Source organism: Lolium perenne, chromosome 7 (assembly GCF_019359855.2).
Source record: "Lolium perenne isolate Kyuss_39 chromosome 7, Kyuss_2.0, whole genome shotgun sequence".
Taxonomy (NCBI): domain Eukaryota; kingdom Viridiplantae; phylum Streptophyta; class Magnoliopsida; order Poales; family Poaceae; genus Lolium; species Lolium perenne.
The window spans coordinates 18,169,594-18,189,572 of record NC_067250.2 but is presented as its reverse complement, the minus strand read 5'-3'; the positions used below and the strand labels follow the sequence as shown (position 1 = coordinate 18,189,572).

The window sequence follows — 19,979 nt, the reverse complement described above, 5'->3', positions numbered from 1 at the left end:
ACCCTGGCCGCGCCGGCCTAGGGTGTGGCGCCCCCAGGTGCCCCCCTGCGCCGCCTCTTCGCCTATATAACCCCTTTCGACCTAAAAACGCAGTACCAATTGACGAAACTCCGAGAAAGACCTGTGGGCGCCGCCGCCATCGCGAAACTCCAATTCGGGACAGAACTCTCTGTTCCGGCACTTCGCACGGACGGGGAATTGCCCCCGGAGCCATCTCCACCGCCGTCTTCACCGCCATCTTCACCGCCATCGCTGCCTCCATGATGAGGAGGGAGTAATCCACCCCCGAGGCTGAGGGCTCCGCTGTAGCTATGTGGTTCATCTCTCTCCCATATACCTCAATACAATAATCTCATGAGCTGCTTTACATGATTGAGATTCATATGAGTTTTGTATCACAATTTATCTATGTGCTACTCTAGCAAAGTTATTAAAGTAGTTCTATTCCTCCTGCACGTGTGTAAAGGTGACAGTGTGTGCACCGTGTTAGTACTTGGTTTATGCTATGATCATGATCTCTTGTAGATTGCGAAGTTAACTATTGCTATGATAATATTGATGTGATCTATTCCTCCTACATATGCATGAAGGTGACAGTGTGCATGCTATGCTAGTACTTGGTTTAGTCTTTTGATCTATCTTACACTAAAGGTTACTAAAATATGAGCATTATTGTGGAGCTTGTTAACTCCGGCATTGAGGGTTCGTGTAATCCTACGCAATGTGTTCATCATCCAACAAGAGTGTAGAGTATGCATTTATCTATTCTGTTATGTGATCAATGTTGAGAGTGTCCACTAGTGAAAGTGTAATCCCTAGGCCTTGTTCCTAAATACTGCTGCGTTACTACTGCTTGTTTCTTGTTTTATCTTGCGTTACTACTGCTGCAATACTACCACCATCAACTACACGCCAGCAAGCTATTTTCTGGCACCGTTGCTACTGCTCATATATATTCATACCACCTGTATTTCACTATCTCTTCGCCGAACTAGTGCACCTATTTGGTGTGTTGGGGACACAAGAGACTTCTTGCTTTGTGGTTGCAGGGTTGCATGAGAGGGATATCTTTGACCTCTTCCTCCCTGAGTTCGATAAACCTTGGGTGATCCACTTAAGGGAAAACTTGCTGCTGTTCTACAAACCTCTGCTCTTGGAGGCCCAACACTGTCTACAGGAAAGGAGGGGGAACGTAGACATCAGCTCCATTCATCAAATCAAGCATAAAATTTTCTCGAGTGGTCGCTTTTGCAGCTTCAGAAACGGCGGCTTCCTTGGCAGCTATGGCATCTTGAGCCTGTTGAAGCGCAATTTTTTCCCTCTCGGATGATTTTCGAGACTGTTCCATTATCATAAGTGATTGTTTCTTCACAGACTGGAGTTGTTAGCGAAGTTCTTCCAAGTCTTCTGCCGAATTTTTACTCGATGAATCTTCAATACGTCCGACAGCAACAGGTGCCTTCTTCAAACGGGACGACGCACATAAAACATCGAAAGGACGAGGAGTTGCAGTATAGTTGTCAAAAATCAACTGGAAATAAAAGATTCGACATCAATCATCAAGCAAAGATAGATTTCCATTGATTCTCGAAGTATGTACATTGCTATTACAAAATAAGGGTCCCTAATGGACTATTGAAGCAGTTGTCGCCAAAACTACTAGGGCGACAGCGTCAAAAGACAGTTAAAACTAAAAGAGAGGACAAGGTGGGGCTTCGACGAACTGGGAGCAGGAGTTGGATTGTATCCAAGGTAGGCGAGGATCTTCTTCGAGTTAGCCTTGGCTGCTTTAATCAACGACTGCCACTTCTTCGTCTCCATCTCATCCGTATTGCCAACTTGTGCCCAGTCGACTTCTTGCTGGCTGTCAGCAACCAAGGCAATTGTACCCTCAACGCCGACTTTCAACCCTTCTTGACGAAGTTGGAGCCCAAGGTCTTCTCGAGAATTGAAGCACTTGGCGAGAGCGACAAAAGTCGCGGGCACCTCCTTCTTCTTGAAGAAGTACGGGAAAAGCCGCGACAGGCCAATCTTAGCTTCAGTAAGGCCTTCACGAGCCTCATCGCCGTGAATCTCGAGAAGAGAAAGCGCGTCAAGGAGTTGATCACCTTCAGGGTTGTTCAGCTCATATTCTTGATCTGTTCTCCCTGAATAAAGTAAAAAAAGAGTTATTCAAACAAAAAAGGGAACAAAGGCGACACAAGTAAAACAGCAAGGATCTGAGCTCTTACTAACAAAACGTCGACTCTGTGACTCCAAGCGAGTGAGGATTTCTGTTTCTCGAGTAGATTGTTGAGCTATATTTTCGCTCAAAGAAGTTTCTGCGTCATGAAGTCTTTTTCGAAGATCTTCGACGGTGGCAGCATCTGCTTCAGCTTTCTTGCGAGCCTGTTCGCTCTGCTTTAACTTGGTAGCAAGAGCGTCAGCACGCTCATTGGATTCCGCAAGATCTCCTGGCAAAATAAACGACAATCAAATATCATGACAAAAATAATGGAGTACATGCAACAAAGGAGGCGGATAAAAATAGTACCTTCCAGCTTCTTGGTATGGTCACGATACCCGACGAATTGGGTACCGAGACGGATAAATTCCTTCATTAAAGGCTGAAGAGAGGACCAAAAGAAAAAGAGAAGTCAATATAGCCAGCCTAAATTCGACAACATATCGCAAGAAACAAAGGAGAGATGAAAGTACTAAAAGGCTCGGAACATAAACAAAAAGAGAAGAGAGTGAAAAACTTACGTCATCCAATGAAGGTGTCGAAGAGCTACCAGGGAACAGGATAGGTTCCTTGGATGGCTCGACCCTTGCCCTCTTTGGCGAAGGGGCACGGGGGCTTGCAGGTGGAGTTGAATGCTCAATGTTTTGCTGAGGAGGCGAAGTTTCATCCCCATCAGGCTGAGCTTCAGATACAACTAAAGTACGCGACGTACTCGTTTGAGCAGTCGCGTCAATAGGTTGCCCTTCTTCCTCGTCACCACTACAACAAAATGGCGACAATATAACAATCAAGATAGACAAAAACATCGTGAGCAAAAGCAACAAAAAGAAATAGGGAACTTACGAGCTGACAAGGGCATCCTCGTAAGGATTGAAAGCTCTCTTTCCAACATCAGGAGCAGTTTCTTCGACATGTACAGCACCGGCTTTGGAAGTGCCGGAATCAACAACCTCATCCCTTTTCCTCTTGTTCTTCGGAGAAGCAGCTGGGAGAGAAGAGTGTGTCGAGGCAGTGGCCTCAGAATCAGCTTCTTTTTCAAGAGAAGCCGCGGATTTTTGGGAACCCGCGACTTCACTATCAGGGCGAGAAGTACCCTGATTGTCATCCTCGACAACGGTGCGTTCTTCGACTTCGCCACCTTCAGGAAGAGGAGGAAGAGAAGCTAACACAGGGTGGTTCTGCGAAAAACAAAGAGTGTTGACAACAAGTTATGCCAAAAAGGCGTTAGCAAAATAGTAATCGGCAGATACCAAAAGCTCGAGAAGACAATATAATAGTCAAAAGGAAAAAATTACCTCGGGAAGGGGATTTGTGCTACTAAATGGCTTAACGCGGCAAGAAGTTGGAATGGTGTCCTTCTTGCTAAGCTTTGACATTCTTCGGATCAATTTCTCCAAGTCCTTCACAGGAAGGTCCTTAGAAATCCTCTCGACATCTTCTTCACCAGCATACATCCAAAGGGGATTTTTGCGAGCTTGCAGAGGCTGCACTCTAATCCTAAGGAAGTAGGCTGTGATCTGGATACCCGACAATTCCTTGCCACAGGTGTTCTGGAGCTCATGGATGCGAGTCATCAGCGCCTCTGTCGCCAATTTCTCTTCTTCGGTAGCTTCAGCGTCCCAGGATCGACGGCGAAGAATCTTGGTTTTTCCGTCAAAGGGAGTAATGTTGTACTCCAGTGAATCAGAGCTTTCTTCGTGTACATAGAGCCATCTCTTGCGCCATCCTTGGACAGAGTCGGGGAATTTGACGTCGAAGTATTCGACGTCAGAACGAACACAGATAACAACACCGCCGATGTTATAGGCGACGCCGTGGGAGCCATTACGGCGGACGCAGAAAATGCGCTTCCACAAAGCCCAATTAGGTTGGACTCCGAGGAAGCACTCACACAGTGTGATAAAAATCGACACGTGGAGGATGGAATTGGGCGTCAGCTGATACAGATGAAGCCCATAGACAAAAAGGAGACCACGGAGAAACTCGTGGATGGGGGGAGAAAGACCGCGGATGAGATAGTCAACGAAACTGACCCGATACTCCATTGGAGGCGATGGATAGCTCTCCTCCTTGTGGAAGCGCAGCGTGTTCTCCTTCTTGGTGAACCCCAGCTTCTTCAGCAGGTTCATATCTTGGTTGGAGATCTTGGATCTCTCCCACTCCAGATCTTCGGCGGCCATCTTAGACTTCGGAGTGCTATGCCTGGTCAGACGCGCGCGCGGTGGCATCAATGAGAGTGGAGGAGAAAGGTGTGAGCGTGGTTGAGCGCTTGAAGCAATGGGAGCAGTGGAGGATTTTGCAGAGGAGAAGCAGAGGTGCGGCGCAAGCGAAAGCACTGGCGGAGGAAGACGATGACTTTATATAGGGGTGCGGTGAATCGACGCACCGTTAGATGAAGAAATGGTGGAATAGATGGTGTACACGTGGACAAGGGGTAAAAAGTAATTTCAGCCAGACGAGAAAAGACAGGAGCTACAGTACGTGCGCCAGGAAAAGTGGAGGACGTGTGTCCCCCACTTGCACGACGTGTCAACATGGTACGAAATTTTGGCCCACGAGACAGAGGGCGAGAAGTTCTCGCGTTTTCCCGATACAGTGATCGTGGCTATCGTCAGCAATGATGTCACCTTGGCAAGAGAAAATCTCGGATACGAAGGTTCGTAAGAATGGCGGCAGTAGAAGATTGTTGATTATTTCGAGAGCCTTTGATCAAATACAAGTTTTTGCCCAAATGCTCGAGGGCTACTTTGGAAAAAAAGAAAAATTTGAGTATGACAAAATAGAAATGTCGAGAGCCTATGACCAAATGCAAGCATTTGTTCATAGCCTCGGGGGCTACTCCCATCGGGAGCGCTGGTCGCGCACCCGATAAATATAAAAAGTTCGAGAAAGAATGAAAATATATTGACATGAGGCAATAAAGTGTTGAGCCTACAACCAAGAACAAGTCCTTGGCTGTAGCCTTGGGGGCTACTCCCATCGGGAACGCTGTTCGCGTGCCCGATGAAATTATATAAAAAAGAGAGAAAGAAGAAAAAAGAAGAAGTGAGCATATTTCGAGTTATACAAATAAGTCTACATATACTCCCATCGGGAAGGCAAAATAAGTCATACATTGACTCGGTAAAATGTGCTATTCCAACAGCCGAAAAAGCACTCGATAATATATTCTCAGAGCGCCAAAGTAGCGAATAATCTCTGAATGCCGCAAAACATTGCGAAGGTAAGACCCCAGATCCGTTCTGAGCGACGTAGCGCCGTCTCCGACGTCGGTTTGCTACTTTTTTCCGTATCAACAGATACAAAGAAAAATCCTAACGGACGCGTTAGGTATCCGATAAAATATGACTGGGACTCGACAGAATGGTAAGACCTTAAGCGTCACCTGTCGAAGTTTACACCAGTATCCCGAGATCATGTCCAGGGACGTGATCTTGAAGTAGGTTTTTGCGGATTGCCACTACAGCAGTTAACTAGTACCTGATCCGTCAGATGAACTAGCCCCAACTACCATTATCCCTGTACAATATAGAATTGCGTATCTAAACATATGTGATGAATTCGGCAGATGTATTGAATGATTAAAGTTGGAGATTTTCCCTGACTCTGCGATTCAAGCAAAATCTCGGGGGCTACTGACATAGGCATCCCCAATAGGCCTGCCGAAGATGGTACCCGGGGTTTACTGAAGGCCCACGACCCGAAAGATAAGAAGATTCGGAAGCCCAAGATGTTAATAAGGAAAGTTAGAGTTGTATTAGGAAGTATAACTTGTAATCTTGCGGGACGGGTCAGAAACCCTCCCGGACTCTGTAAACTTGTGTATTACGAAACCCTCGGCTCCACCTCCTATATAAGGGGGGGGGGTCGAGGGACAAAGAAAGGATTGAATTTACTGTCAACACAACCCTAGTTTCATATTCGTCGAGTACTTTTCGGCTGAAACCTTCGAGATCTACTTGCCCTCTACATCCAACGAAACCCTAGTCTACAATCTGTAGGCATTGACAAGTTGATACCTTGTCACCAGCTGCCGTGGAGGTGGCAGGAGATTCCGCCGTTTGAACGGAGGATGGCGAGGAGGCCGGCCCGTTGCCGTCATCGGCCGGTTCATGGGCCATCGCAGACGGCGTGGGTAGCGGGGAATCACTGCCGGCCCGGTCGGCGTCATCCGGGGCTGCACCACCAGGCCCCGCCGCAGGCAGGAGATCGTCGTGTAGGGTGCATGCACCACATGCAGCTGCCGATCGACGTGCTGCTGATGTTCGCCAGAACTTGAAACATTCCGAGAGATCAAAGAATCAGTAGCACCTGCCATATCGGTGCACAAAGGATCATCCGTATCCGGTTCAGAAAGGAGGATGGCATCTTAGGTGGGATGAGGGTGGGGTAGAGGTATCACTGGAAAAGGGGTAGGAATTTTCGTCGAACACGACATCGCGCGACACATAGATCCGTCTTGTGGATCGATCAAGACAACGAAAACCACGATGGTTAGGACTATACCCGAGGAACACACACAAACGTGAGCGAAAACTAAGTTTGTGGTTGTTATACGGCCTAAGGTTAGGCCAGCATGCGCACCCAAACACGCGGAGGGAACCATAGTTGACTCTCCTTTTGAATAACTTAGTGACAGGAATCGAGTTGTGGATGAATATACTTGGCATACGATTAATAAAATAGCAAGCAGTAAGAACGGGCGTCATCTTATCTTAGAATCGGAGAGGTGCAGATGCTTAAGTTAGGAGAGAGAGAGCTGTTTCGACTAGGTGTTTATGCTTGCGCTCGATGGCGCCATTTTGCTGTTGGATGTGTGGGTAGGAGATGCGATGTGTAATGCCGGTATCTTTGAAGTAGGAATTGAGTTTGTGGTATTCTCCTCCCCAGTCAGACTATACCGAGAGGATTTTAGTGCCAAGAGCAAGTTCAACACGTTTTTGAAATTGATAAAAAAACGCTTTCAACATCAGACTTATGTTTCAACAAATATACCCAAGTGAATTTACTAAAATCATCGAGAAAACTAACATAATATTTGAACCCGCCAGCTGACTTAATTGCTGGTCTCCATACATCCGTATGCCCGAGTTCTAAAGGAACTTGAGAAACACAACTAGAAACTGCATAAGGCAGTTGATGAACCTTAGCTTGCTGGCATGCATCACAGATATGTGGCACTACATTATTTTGTGTAAATCCTAATTTATTGGATAAAATGATGGCCTGGATGACAGGTTCTGCAGGGTGTCCGAGTCAGTTCCTTGGACGGTGAGATGGTTTGCACTTGCAGAGGTCGTGATAAATGGCGAGGATGGAGTGGAGGAACTGGGTACATGCCATCTTGTGTTCTACCTTTAAGCAGTGTTGCCGTCGTGGTGAGATCCTTAACAAAGAAAAATTCATGATGAAACTCAATAAGACAGTGGTTATCATTGGCAAGTTTATGAGTCGATAATAGAATTTTGCTAATGCGAGGAGCACGGAGGACATTGGATAATCGAAGTGGACGAGAAAAACCGGATAAGCTAGATTCACCAATGTGCAAGATAGGAATGTGCGTACATTTGGCCACTTGGATCTGCTCGTTTCCCTTGTAGTTCTCGTGAACATGGAGGTGCTCGATGTCGTTCGTCATATGATCGGTCGCACCTGAATCCATGTACCAGTTTGCATCACTGGTGTAGCTGTCGTTGGGCGTTGGAGTAGTTGGCGGCGGCGCGAGTGGAGCTCTCTGGCTGAATCGCGTGATTGAACCGCGAGTAACAGCGCAGAGCATCGTGGCCGTAGACGCCACAGATTTGGCAAGTTGATTTGCTGCCGCGTCCACGTCCTCCACCCCGAGCGTTTGTGTCACGCCCAAAGTTATTGCCACGGCCACCGCCATGGCCTCCTCCATTGTAGCCGCCATAGCGGCCTCCGCCATTGCCGCGGCCTCCGTCGCCACGGCCGCATCCGCCTCCGCCACGCTGGAAGTTCCCGCGCCCGCCACCGCGGGCGGCATTGTTGGCAAAGTGCTGGAACGGTGCGTCGTGGTGGCCGCCCGAGCCGCGGCCTCCGATCCGTGCCTCATAGGCGGTGAGATGCCCGTAGAGGTCTCCCAGGGTAAAGTCCTCATTGGCAGCGATCACACTCATCGAGGTGGTAAAGTTTTCGTGGTCCTCGCCCAGACCTGCGAGGATGTACGAGACGATCTTGTCGTCGCTGAGGGGATTGCCGATTGTCGCCATCGTATCGGCGATCTTCTTGGTGTGCTGAAAGTAGGCAGACATGGAGGTGTCCCTCTTCTTTGGCTTCACCAACGCGGTTCGTAGTTGTACGATCTGCGCCTTGGACCTGGACGCAAACGTCCGATCCAGAGCCTCCCACACCTGCTCCGACGTCTTCAGGAGCTGGACGTGGCCAAGGACGGTCGGTGTGAGGGAGGAGAGCAGGCCACTAAGGACCTGCTGGTCCTGCTTGCGCCAGGCGGCGTACTCCAGGTTGTCGACCTGGTTCGAGCTTCCGACCGCGGCAGGGACGCACGTCGGTGGAGCGGCGTTGGAGCCATCGACGAAGCCGAAAAAATCGTTGCCGTAGAGTGCTGGCAGAGCCTGGGCCTTCCAGAGCAGATAATATTCCTGGTCAAGCTTCATGGAGATGGCGGCGCTCAGCATGGCCGCGATGTTGATCGGAGTGGTGGACGGCGAGTTGGTTGGAGGCATGGATGATTAGGAGTGTTGGCTCTGATACCATATAAAAGTAACAAAGAGATTGGTTTTACCGTGCGTAGCATCGGCTGGGAGCTCTGCATATATATAGGCTCAACTGAGCTAGGGTTTACAGGTTAGTTCAGATTACAATCTCAACAATATACATCTATCTATTTATCTCTATCTCGTCAGCACGTTTATCTATCTAACGTCTTCAGTACCGGTTAGGATTGTATCATCTCTAACCTCTTTTAACAGTAACAAAACACTTCATTTAATCTGATACACCTCAACACGCAGCATGCTTCCAATAACAACCTAATTAATGGCCGCCATTGTGGATGCACGTACACGTACGCCCTATATGAATTGGGAAACACTAGGCACTACAGCGCATACTGTTAGGATTGATCTCCACCGCACCAGAGTCCAACGGCTCTGGCACGACCCCTTGACCTCGTCCGCGCCCTGATCGGGGGCGCCCAACCGTTCGCTGGTTGGTGGGCCCCTGTCGCCTGCACTATATAGAGTGGTGGGGACCAGTGGCACTCGGTACGAGGTTGCCCTGAGATGCCACTCGCCCCACCAGACAACCCACCGATCAGGGTAGTGCAGTGCCGATGGGAAGCACCACCACCACCTCGCCCAACGCACCGCCGTCCTCGCCATGTCCAGATCGGCGTGTTCCTCCTCCAAGTGACAAGGTAAACCTCACAGACCCGCAGTATTTCATCCTACCCGGCTAAGATCTACACCTAGATGATCCTAGCACTTTAACATTGGTATCAGAGCAGTGCTAGTGTTGTAGATCTCATGTTTTCGGGTAGAAATGTTCATAGAAACCCTAGATCGATTTCAAAATCCCCACAGAAAACGAGAGGAGAAAGAATTGCTCACCGGGCAGAGCCTCGTGGCTCGCCGGCAAAGAAAGAAAAAGTCCACCACCGGCTGTTGCTGCTCACAGTCACCGGCTGCTGCTGCTCGTGCACGCCGACAAAGGGCGCCGCCGCTGAGCCGTTTGACGCCGGTGCGCCCACCGGGCGCACGCGACGGCAAAAGGGCCAGAGGGGCGCCACACCAGCTCGTCGTCGGCCCTCTGTGTGGGTGGCGGTCGAGGATCTCGGTGGGTTCTGTGGGGAAGAACAGCAAAGAAAGGGGAGGGGCTGAGCGCAGGCGAGCAGCGCGGCTGCCTCCCAGCGACAAAGAAAGGGCAGCTCGACGCCGGAGCGTGCTCGCGCGAGCAGCTGCCGGGCGACGCCGCCGCTTCCTCACCGTCACCGGCGAGTATGCTGGGCCGCGCGCGCAAGCGGGAGGTGGAGCCTCCGCGCCGCCGCCGTCTTGCGAGAGCCACAGAGATGGAGGTGGGGAGGATAGCCGAGCAGCAGAGCTGCTGCGCTCGCCGTCGCCGGAGCGCCGGCCGCCGTCGAGCGGTCGCCGCGATTTTCTCCCGCCGTCACAGAGAGAAATCGAGAGGAGGCGCGGGGCAAAATGGGATTAGGGTTTCCAGGGATTTTCGGCCGGTGGTCGTTTTGACCTGGCGGAAAGGGCGCTCGACCGTCGGATCCCATCCGACGGCCAGGAGCAAGCCGGCGCACAGAGCCGGCCGTGGGCCGAACAGCAGGCCAGTGGCGGGCCACGGGCCGCGTCCAGGACGCTGCCACTGTGACGCGTCCGAGCGGCGCAGATAGTTTTTCGCTCGCGTGGGCTGTGGGCCGCGCAGCGTTTTTGGGCCCTGCACAGTTTACAGTTTTTCTGTTTTTTGATTTTCCAGAGGTTTTTTAGGCAATTTTTGGGCTGTTTTATGGCCAATTTTTGTCTAGTTTTTTCTGAAGAAATATGACCAACGAAATATTTTTTCAGAAATTAAAGAGTGAAAGTTTATGCCTCTGAAAAGTTCAAAAAGTTAATAGTATAAAGTCAAAGTTTCCGCTGCATATAGTAAAAGAAGCATTTTTGTCAAGTTTTTTCCTGAGCAAATTGAACCAACAAGATATTTGTTTTTGGAAATTAAAAGGTAACATAGATGCTTCTGAAAAGTTTAAAGTTTAAAGTTTGTCTTCAAAGTTTCCGCTGCAAATAGTTAAAGATGCATTTTAATGCAAAAGTGATAATCAAAATTTTAAAGAAATGATTAAAGTGATTATTGTGACAATTATGGTTGTGTTATTTTTTGGCCAACGTTATTAATGACATGATCGTGATTTTTTGCAATAAGAGGTGCATCTATCTCTATTTCTGCCCAACGGTGATATAGATATAATTGCACAAATAGTTGTATGTTCTAATTTTGACCAACGTTAGATTATTGCATGCAATTGTTGTTATGATCTCATTTCATTGTGGTTTAAATGAGAGTACTACTTGATGAGCTGCATCAAGGATGTTCCAACCCTCAGAGGTGACAACTACACTGAATGAAGAAAGAAGGTCGATTTGTGCTGAGATGGACTGGGTTCCCCACAGCCGGTCAGACCAAAAGATCCAGTCAGAAATGACAATAAAGATGATTCTGCATGGCAGAATAAAAGTGGCTAAGTGCCATTTATAAAGAATACAATTGAGAACGCTATTGTGGGCTCAATTGCAAAGTGTGCTTCCGTATGGGAGTATCTTGAAAGAATAAAGAGCCAGTTCACTGGTTCTTCAAAGATATGTGCGACCCAGCTGCTGTAGCAACTAGTGACAAAAAAGTACACATGGACAGGAAGGACACGGCAAGTGTGCCATGTGGTGTAATAATGCTTATGTGGGTGTTGTCTGTGTGTAATATGAATGAAAAGTGTTGTCCGCGTTGGACAAAGAACAAAAGAAAAGAACTGATGAATCATCGAAATTATGGCATTGTCGCTTAAGCCATATTTCGAGGGGGAGAATAGAAAGACATGTTAAAAATGATATTCTTCCTCCATTAGAATTCTCAGACATAGAACAGTGCATCGATTGCATTAAAGGAAAATTTGTAAAGCAAATTAAAAAGGGTGCAAATCGAAGCACAGCAACACTAGAAATAATTCACACCGATATATGTGGACCATTTCCGGTGAAAAGTGTGGATGGCTATGATTCGTTCATAACATTCACGGATAACTACTCCCGATATGGTTATATTTATCCAATAAAAGAAAGAACAGAAGCGTTGGATAAATTCAAAATATTCAAAGCTGAAGTTGAAAATCAGCATGATAAAAGAATAAAGATAGTCAGGTCTGATCGTGGAGGGGAGTACTACGGTCGACATACTACATATGGCCAAGTCCCTGGACCTTTTGCAAGGTTCCTACAGGAGACTGGAATAGTCGCCCAGTACTCGATGCCGGGCGAACCTCAACAGAATGGGGTAGCTGAAAGGCGCAACTGTACCCTTATGGATATGGTGCGCAGTATGATGAGCTATTCCACCCTACCATTGGGATTGTGGATTGAGGCGTTAAAAACCGCTATTCACATTCTAAACAGAGTACCAAGCAAATCGGTGCCCAAAACGCCGTATGAGCTATGGACAGGGAGAGTGCCTTCTCTAAACCACCTGAAAGTGTGGGGGAGTCCTGCTGAGGCCAAAGTATTTAATCCAAACATCGCAAAGTTAGATACCAAAACAGTCATCTGCCATTTTAGTGGCTATCCTGAAAAGTCAAAAGGTTATCGTTTCTACTGCCCAGAGAAATACACAAAGTTTGTGGAAACGAGACATGCTGTCTTCTTAGAGGACGAAATGATGAGGGGGAGCATGGTAGCTCGGAAAATTGATCTTGAGGAGAAGAGGGTGCATGCACCTAATCCGATGACTCAGGAGCCATTTTCTGCGCTACCATGTCACCTGTACCGACGATCCCTGCGATTGTGGTGCAAGCGCCTGTTGTAACTCCACCCATGACAACGATGAGTGAAAATTCGGAACCTGTCTGTCAGGAGCCGAATGAACCATTTGTTGAACATGAAAGGGAGCAACAACATCCACCTCCTGGAAAGTACAGAGCACGACTTGTGGCAAAAGGATTTACACAAAGAGAAGGGATAGATTACAATGAGACATTTTCTCCGGTCTCATGTAAGGATTCCTTCAGAATCATCATGGCACTAGTTGCACATTTTGATTTAGAGTTGCATCAAATGGATGTAAAGACGGCATTTCTAAACGGGGATTTAGAAGAAAATGTCTACATGAAACAACCCAAGGGTTTTATCATGGAAGGCAAGGAAGAAATGGGATGCCGCCTAAAGAAATCCATTTATGGATTAAAGCAAGCCTCCAGACAGTGGTATCTAAAGTTCAATGAGACAATTAAGAGATTTGGATTTAAAGAAAATATTGAGGATAATTGCGTTTATGCAAAGTTTAAAAAGTGGGAAATATATTTTCCTAATCTTGTATGTGGATGATATTCTGCTTGCCAGCTGTGATGTTAGTCTACTGCAAGAGATAAAGAAGTTCTTGTCCTCAAATTTTGATATGAAAGATCTTGGTGAAGCGTCATATGTTTTGGGCATAGAAATTCACCGAGATAGAAACAATGGAGTATTAGGACTATCGCAAAAGGCTTATTTAGAAAAGATTCTAAGTAAGTATAATATGCATAAGTGCAGTGCCACACCTGCCCCTATAGTCAAGGGCGACAGTTTTGGGAAACATCAAAGTCCCCAAAATCAATACGAGCTCGATCAAATGAAAGCGGTTCCATATGCTTCGGCTATTGGAAGCCTACAGTATGCACAAGTGTGCACTCGCCCTGACTTAGCATTTATCACCGGAGTACTCGGTAGATATCATGAAAATCCAGGTTTTGAACACTGAAAAATGGTAAAAAAAAGGCATTGCATTATGTGAAAGGCACAAAGAGTTACATGCTAACATACAGAAGATCTGATTCCCTAGAAATAAGAGGGTATTCAGATGTAGATTTTGCGGGGGATAAAGATGATAGAAAATCCACATCTGGATATGTATTCACCCTTGCAGGGGGAGCTATTTCGTGGAGAAGCTCCAAACAGACCATAGTTGCATCATCCACGATGTATGCAGAATTTATAGCATGTTATGAAGCCACGGGGCAGGCATTATGGTTAAAGAAATTTATACCCGACTTGAAAGTGGTAGATTGTATTGACAAACCACTAAAGATGTACTGCGACAATGAGCCTGCAGTATTTTATGCTCACAACAACAAGTCGAGTACAGCTACGAAACCGATTGAGGTTAAGTACTATGTTGTGAAACACAAGGTCCAGGATCAAACAATAAGTCTCGAGCATATAAGGACAAAAGATATGCTTGCGGATCCGCTAAAGAAAGGCTTACCACCCAGCGTGTTCAAGGAGCACGTAGCCGGCATGGGTTTAAGGGAAAGTCTTACCTATCCTGGATCATAAGAGGCCCAAAAGTAAAAGAATTTGTTTCAAAACAGAGAAGTGTATTGTGGCTGTCTGATTCTATCGGCAATAGAGCTGTGACGATGAAACATGCCCTATGGACTGATCCGAAATGAAACGAATAAAGTGAAAGTATAAAGTTAAAAGAAAAGTTGAGATCAAGGGGGAGAATGTTAGGATTGATCTCCACCGCACCAGAGTCCAACGGCTCTGGCACGACCCCTTGACCTCGTCCGCGCCCTGATCGGGGGCGCCCAACCGTTCGCTGGTTGGTGGGCCCCTGTCGCCTGCACTATATAGAGTGGTGGGGACCAGTGGCACTCGGTACGAGGTTGCCCTGAGATGCCACTCGCCCCACCAGACAACCCACCGATCAGGGTAGTGCAGTGCCGATGGGAAGCACCACCACCACCTCGCCCAACGCACCGCCGTCCTCGCCATGTCCAGATCGGCGTGTTCCTCCTCCAAGTGACAAGGTAAACCTCACAGACCCGCAGTATTTCATCCTACCCGGCTAAGATCTACACCTAGATGATCCTAGCACTTTAACACATACTAGTAACGGGCAATTCATCGATTAACTACCACATGCATATGCCAGCTCCATTTTTTTTCTTTCTTGAATGTGCACTCATGACTGTTGTACTATATATACATGTAGCTAGCTCACAGATGTTCCATCCATCAGACTACCAGATCGGGCGTCTATTTCAAATTACTGCAATGAAGGTGAGGTGCATCTTGCTCTTGGCCGTTTTCCTTGTAGCTCGGCCAACGGCAGATTGCACCAAAGGGTCGGTGCCGGCGATCATGTTTTTCGGCGACTCGTTGGTCGATGTCGGTAACAACGACTATATACACACAATCGTCAAGGCCAACCTCCCTCCCTACGGCAGGGACTTCGAGGGCAATGTCGCAACGGGGAGGTTTTGCAACGGCATGCTACTTAGCGACATGATTGGTTGGTCACACGTATTCTGTACTTGTTCTTGTGTTACTCTGTCTTTGATAGACAGGTACCTATGGCTGCCTTTTGACATTTTTCGTAGCCTGAACACTGTTGTTTGCTCTTCAATATTCATGGGTTTTAGGTGAAAAGCTGGGGTTTAGTAGCTCTCCTCCAGCATATCTTAGCCCGCAAGCGGCGGGAACGAACCTTTTGAATGGAGCGAACTTCGCATCAGCTGGATCCGGTTACTACGATCCTACGTCACTTATGTATGTAAGTATCACGGATGGTGATGTATCACACATAATGAGGATCGATCCTTTTTGTATTGATTTGCAAACACTCATGTGCTAGCTTTATCCAAATTATGAGGCGCAGGGTCTCATTCCGTTGAGCCAGCAGTTGAAGAACTTCAAAGAGTACATATCAAAGCTGGTTGCGGTTGCTGGGAGCAGCCAGGCTCAGTCCATCATCTCCGATTCACTCTACATCTTGAGCTCTGGATCAAATGACTTCGCCTTCAACTACTACATCAACCCATTGCTCTACAAGACGCTCACGACCGACCATTTCGCTGACCTCTTAGTTGGCATTTCCATCAGAACTGTGACGGTAGGCAATATATGGCACCTATGTACGTACAACTCCTTCCTCGATTTGTAGTAGTACCAAGTAGTAATTTGTTAACCATGAATAAAAATCTAGCAACTTTACGGTATGGGAGCCCGGCGCATCGGTGTTTTCTCGGTCCCACCGTTTGGCTGTTTTCCGTTGGCGATCACGGTCTTTGGCTTCGGGAGCAGCAAGTGCGTGCCGGGGCTCAACGACGATGCCCTAAGGTTGAACAAGAAGTTGAACGCCGCCATAGACTTACTATCGAAGCAACTCCATGATCTCAAGATTGAGTTTCTCGACATCTACACACCGGTATACATCCTTAGTACCTCCCCTGGTTCACAAGGTATATGATACAATTATAGCCATATCTGACATTTCATTTTTACACGAGGGGTCTCTGTGCTCGTTCTAGCTAAACTGTGTGCCTGTGTGGTTTCATGGCGTTAGGGTTCACGGAGACAAGACGGGCCTGCTGTGGGACGGGGACGGTGGAGTCCACAATTCTTCTTTGCAACCCCAAATCTACCGGCACCTGTCCGAACGCGACGACATACGTCTACTGGGACGTTCTCCACCCGTCTGAGGCGGCGAACAAAGTGATCGTGGATTCATTCGCTCAAAGCATAAACCAGCTGGTCATATAAACCACACGTACGTGTCACCGGAACTAGTGTCGTATGGCTGGGTCAGCCCTTGGCCGTACGAGCTAGCTTTCTCTTCGATTGTCTTTACAAATAATAATGGCTGCCGGTTTGGACTTGGTTCACGGCTAGTGAGGCCTCCATGCATGTATGGAGTGTGTTGATGTAGAGATGTAGCATGGATGCTTGTTTTTTCCCGAAAAGGAGGCATAAGCCCAACCTCTGTATCGATTGATGCATACAGCCGTTTATTGCTTTATTTAAAAGTTGAAATTTTACAAAAAAAATTACATTATGGGTCACACAGGGTTGATACATGTATCAACCATTAAAAAAGGGAGAAAACATGAGACGGCTCCGCATCATCATGTTAATCTATGATCAAAACGCCAGCTGCACTGGCTGCATATATCCCGAGCAACCATATCCAGTTGGTTGCACTCAGTAGCCAAATCATGACGCCTCTACATTGGTTGTAGGTAAGATCACATACAAATCTAATGGGTAGCCAGCGGTATAACCTACATAAAGGAAGTAGTTTTTTGCTTTGTTAAAAATATAGTCATTCCTCACGTTCCAGATAGCCCAAAGTAGTAGCGGTCCATCTGTTCCACATGCAACTGTTGACGTCAGGAGTGGTCCTAGTTATCATAGACGTCCTGCTGTCTGTCTTCCTGGTAGTAGTGTTCCTCTTCATAGTCTGGCCATTTGAATAGACAGGGACACAGCCGTGAGTACTTTAAAGTACTCGCAAACTAATACTAGAGTAAGTACTAACAGTTTTAGTGAGAGGGTTCTAAGCTCTAGGTTCATTTGCATAAAGCCAGTTTTATTTCATAAGCATTTAGTAAACAAAGACTCTTCATTTGCCTAACTTAACTCAAGTGGGAACATTAGTGTCATTCCCACAACTCTGTTGTGATCAATTCAAATTCACCTTTCAAGTTCAAGTCACAAGTCACTAGTCACATGTAACATTTTTGAAAAGTTCTGATGACAGAACAGTATGGCCTTTCCAACCGTCCATAACCGTGGACACGGCTATTCGAATAGTTTTACACTCTGCAGAGGTCGCACACTTTTGCCACAACATTTGCAATAATCCGTCAGGGTTAACTGACCCTGATTTATCACACTCCGTGTGCGGACTACCAACCATAACCTTTCACTTACATCCCCTAGTATAGGCACCTCTCCCCATGAGCTTGGCCTCCCAGTGAAGACAGACCGTCAGCCTGGGAACTGCACAGGGTTTGGGCCGGACATTCACCTCATTTCACGTTATTTCACATCATTTCACATTTCAATGGAGGCAGCCTCGGCATAACCCCTATGACGCTTGTTTAGAGGAAACCCATACTAAAGCACATAAATTTCCAGTTAAGCCTTTACCCATAATCAGGTATTGTGGGGGTACTTGTAAAATTGGAATGGTATCGCATCCGAACCCAACCATCAGTTTTTGTAAAGTTCACCATGTCACACAAGTCACATTCACCTTCAAAATCTTTCAATAGAATGACTCATCATTCCAAGGTTTTCAAAGTCATTGGTGTTCACATGTTCCCATCTAGAGTAGTCACCTTTAGTTTTTAGCACTAGCAACTAGTCATGAGGGGTACTAATTAACTTGTAGCTTTCTAGGCTAAGTGTGATGCTATTTTACTACTCCATATCTAGGCCAAGTGAATCATGAATCAAAAAGTAAATTTTGATAAACCAAAATCAACAGATAATTTGTAAGGTAAAAACTTGGGATGGGATCATTAAGCATAAAGTAGTAGATAATGGTGCCTTGCTCTTGTAGAGCTTTGCACTAGGGCAACTTGCAAGAATATTAGCTTGCCTTGGTTGGGGTAGTGATCAAAGTTCTCTTCTTCTTCAAAGTAGACCTCCTCCTCCTGGTATTCCTCGGTACTAGCGTCTATAAACGAATACGAGATATATGATGTCTACGCACGCTTCTATTCCTGTAGACAGTGTTGGGCCTCCAAGAGCAGAGGTTTGTAGAACAGCAGCAAGTTTCCCTTAAGTGAATCACCCAAGGTTTATCGAACTCAGGGAGGTAGAGGTCAAGGATATCCCTCTCAAGCAACCCTGCAATTAAGATACAAGAAGTCTCTTGTGTCCCCAACACACCTAATACACTTGTCAGATGTATAGGTGCACTAGTTCGGCGAAGAGATAGTGAAATACAAGTAATATGGATGATTATAAGTAGTAATTGCAATCTGAAATAAAAATGGCAGCAAGCGAACATGTAGCAGAACTTGTTGGAAACGATGTTTCAATGCTTAGAAACAAGGCCTAGGGATCATACTTTCACTAGTGGAAACTCTCAACAATGATCACATAATTGAATAAATAAATGTTACTCTCAAACACTCTCTTGTTGGATAACAAACACCATTCATTGTGTAGGGCTACAAAAGCACACCTCAAGCCGGAGTAAACAAGCTCCACAACTTCATAAAGGAATCACACACGATGCGCACACCGTCACCATCACACCGTGGAGAGTGACTCCGGAGTTCATATTAAAGTAACCTCTAAAGTGCATAATAGACAAGAGTAACATCTACATATTCAACTAGATCACAAAGCTCATGATCACATAAAGATCACACCATGGGAGAGAGAGATGAACCACATAGCTACCGGTAGAGCCCTCAGCCTCGGGGGAGAACTACTCCCTCCTCATCATGGGAGACAGCAACGGCGATGAAGATGGCGATGGAGTCGATGGAGATGGATTTCGGGGGCACTTCCCCGTCCCGGCGGCGTGCCGGAACAGAGACTTCTGTCCCCCGAACTTGGCTTCGCGATGGCGGCGGCTACGTAACTTTTCGTGGAGGAAGACCGATTGATTTAGGGTTTTCGGAGACGAAGGAATATATAGGCGAAGGGGCAGCGTCGGGGGAGCCAGGGGCTGGCCTCACCACACCTGGGCGCGCCAGGAGGGTGGGCCGCGCCGCCCTATGGGGTGGCCCCCCTGCTGGCCATCTCCGACTCTTCTTCGATGTTCTGGAACCCTCCGTGGAAAATAGGGCCGTGGGCTTTTGTTTCGTCCAATTCCGAGAATATTTCCTGTGTAGGATTTCTGAAACCAAAAACAACAGAAAACAGGAACTGGCGCTTCGGCATCTTGTTAATAGGTTAGTACCAGAAAATGCATCAAAATGAAATAAAGTATGAATAAATCATGTAGTTATTGTCATAAAGCTAGCATGGAACATAAGAAATTATAGATACGTTGGAGACGTATCAATATACAATCACCAAACAAATCTTAAGGGCTAGACTAAGCACACAAATGGTTTACACAAGCTATTCTAGCATCACAACATTATTCACATGTTGGTTGACTTTGTTTTCTTTTTAAGAAAAATCATTTCCTCTCATTGAAATAATTATTAGGGTTGCTATTTATGTTCTTTGAGAAATAATTTCCTCTCATTGAATCTTGATAAGATTTAATCTCCTCAAAT

At 46.8% G+C, this 19,979-nt stretch overlaps 1 protein-coding gene across 1 annotated transcript; it reads left to right on the top strand.

Annotated features, from left to right (window-relative positions):
• Window positions 1-14,979: 14,979 nt before the first annotated feature.
• Window positions 14,980-16,692, top strand: LOC127313687 (GDSL esterase/lipase APG). Its single transcript, XM_051344163.1, has 5 exons — window positions 14,980-15,244; window positions 15,375-15,505; window positions 15,611-15,844; window positions 15,938-16,193; window positions 16,298-16,692. Exons 1-5 carry the CDS (start codon window positions 15,007-15,009, stop codon window positions 16,492-16,494), a joined length of 1,056 nt encoding a protein of 351 aa, XP_051200123.1. The 5' UTR covers window positions 14,980-15,006; the 3' UTR covers window positions 16,495-16,692.
• Window positions 16,693-19,979: the final 3,287 nt, after the last annotated feature.

Coding starts and splice junctions, on each gene's coding strand:
- LOC127313687 (XM_051344163.1), top strand. CDS start 15,007: ATGAAGGTGAGGTGCATCTTGCTCTTGGCCGTTTTCCTTGTAGCTCGG. Junction 15,245..15,374: donor GCTACTTAGCGACATGATTG/GTTGGTCACACG, acceptor CATGGGTTTTAG/GTGAAAAGCTGGGGTTTAGT. Junction 15,845..15,937: donor TTTCCATCAGAACTGTGACG/GTAGGCAATATA, acceptor ATAAAAATCTAG/CAACTTTACGGTATGGGAGC.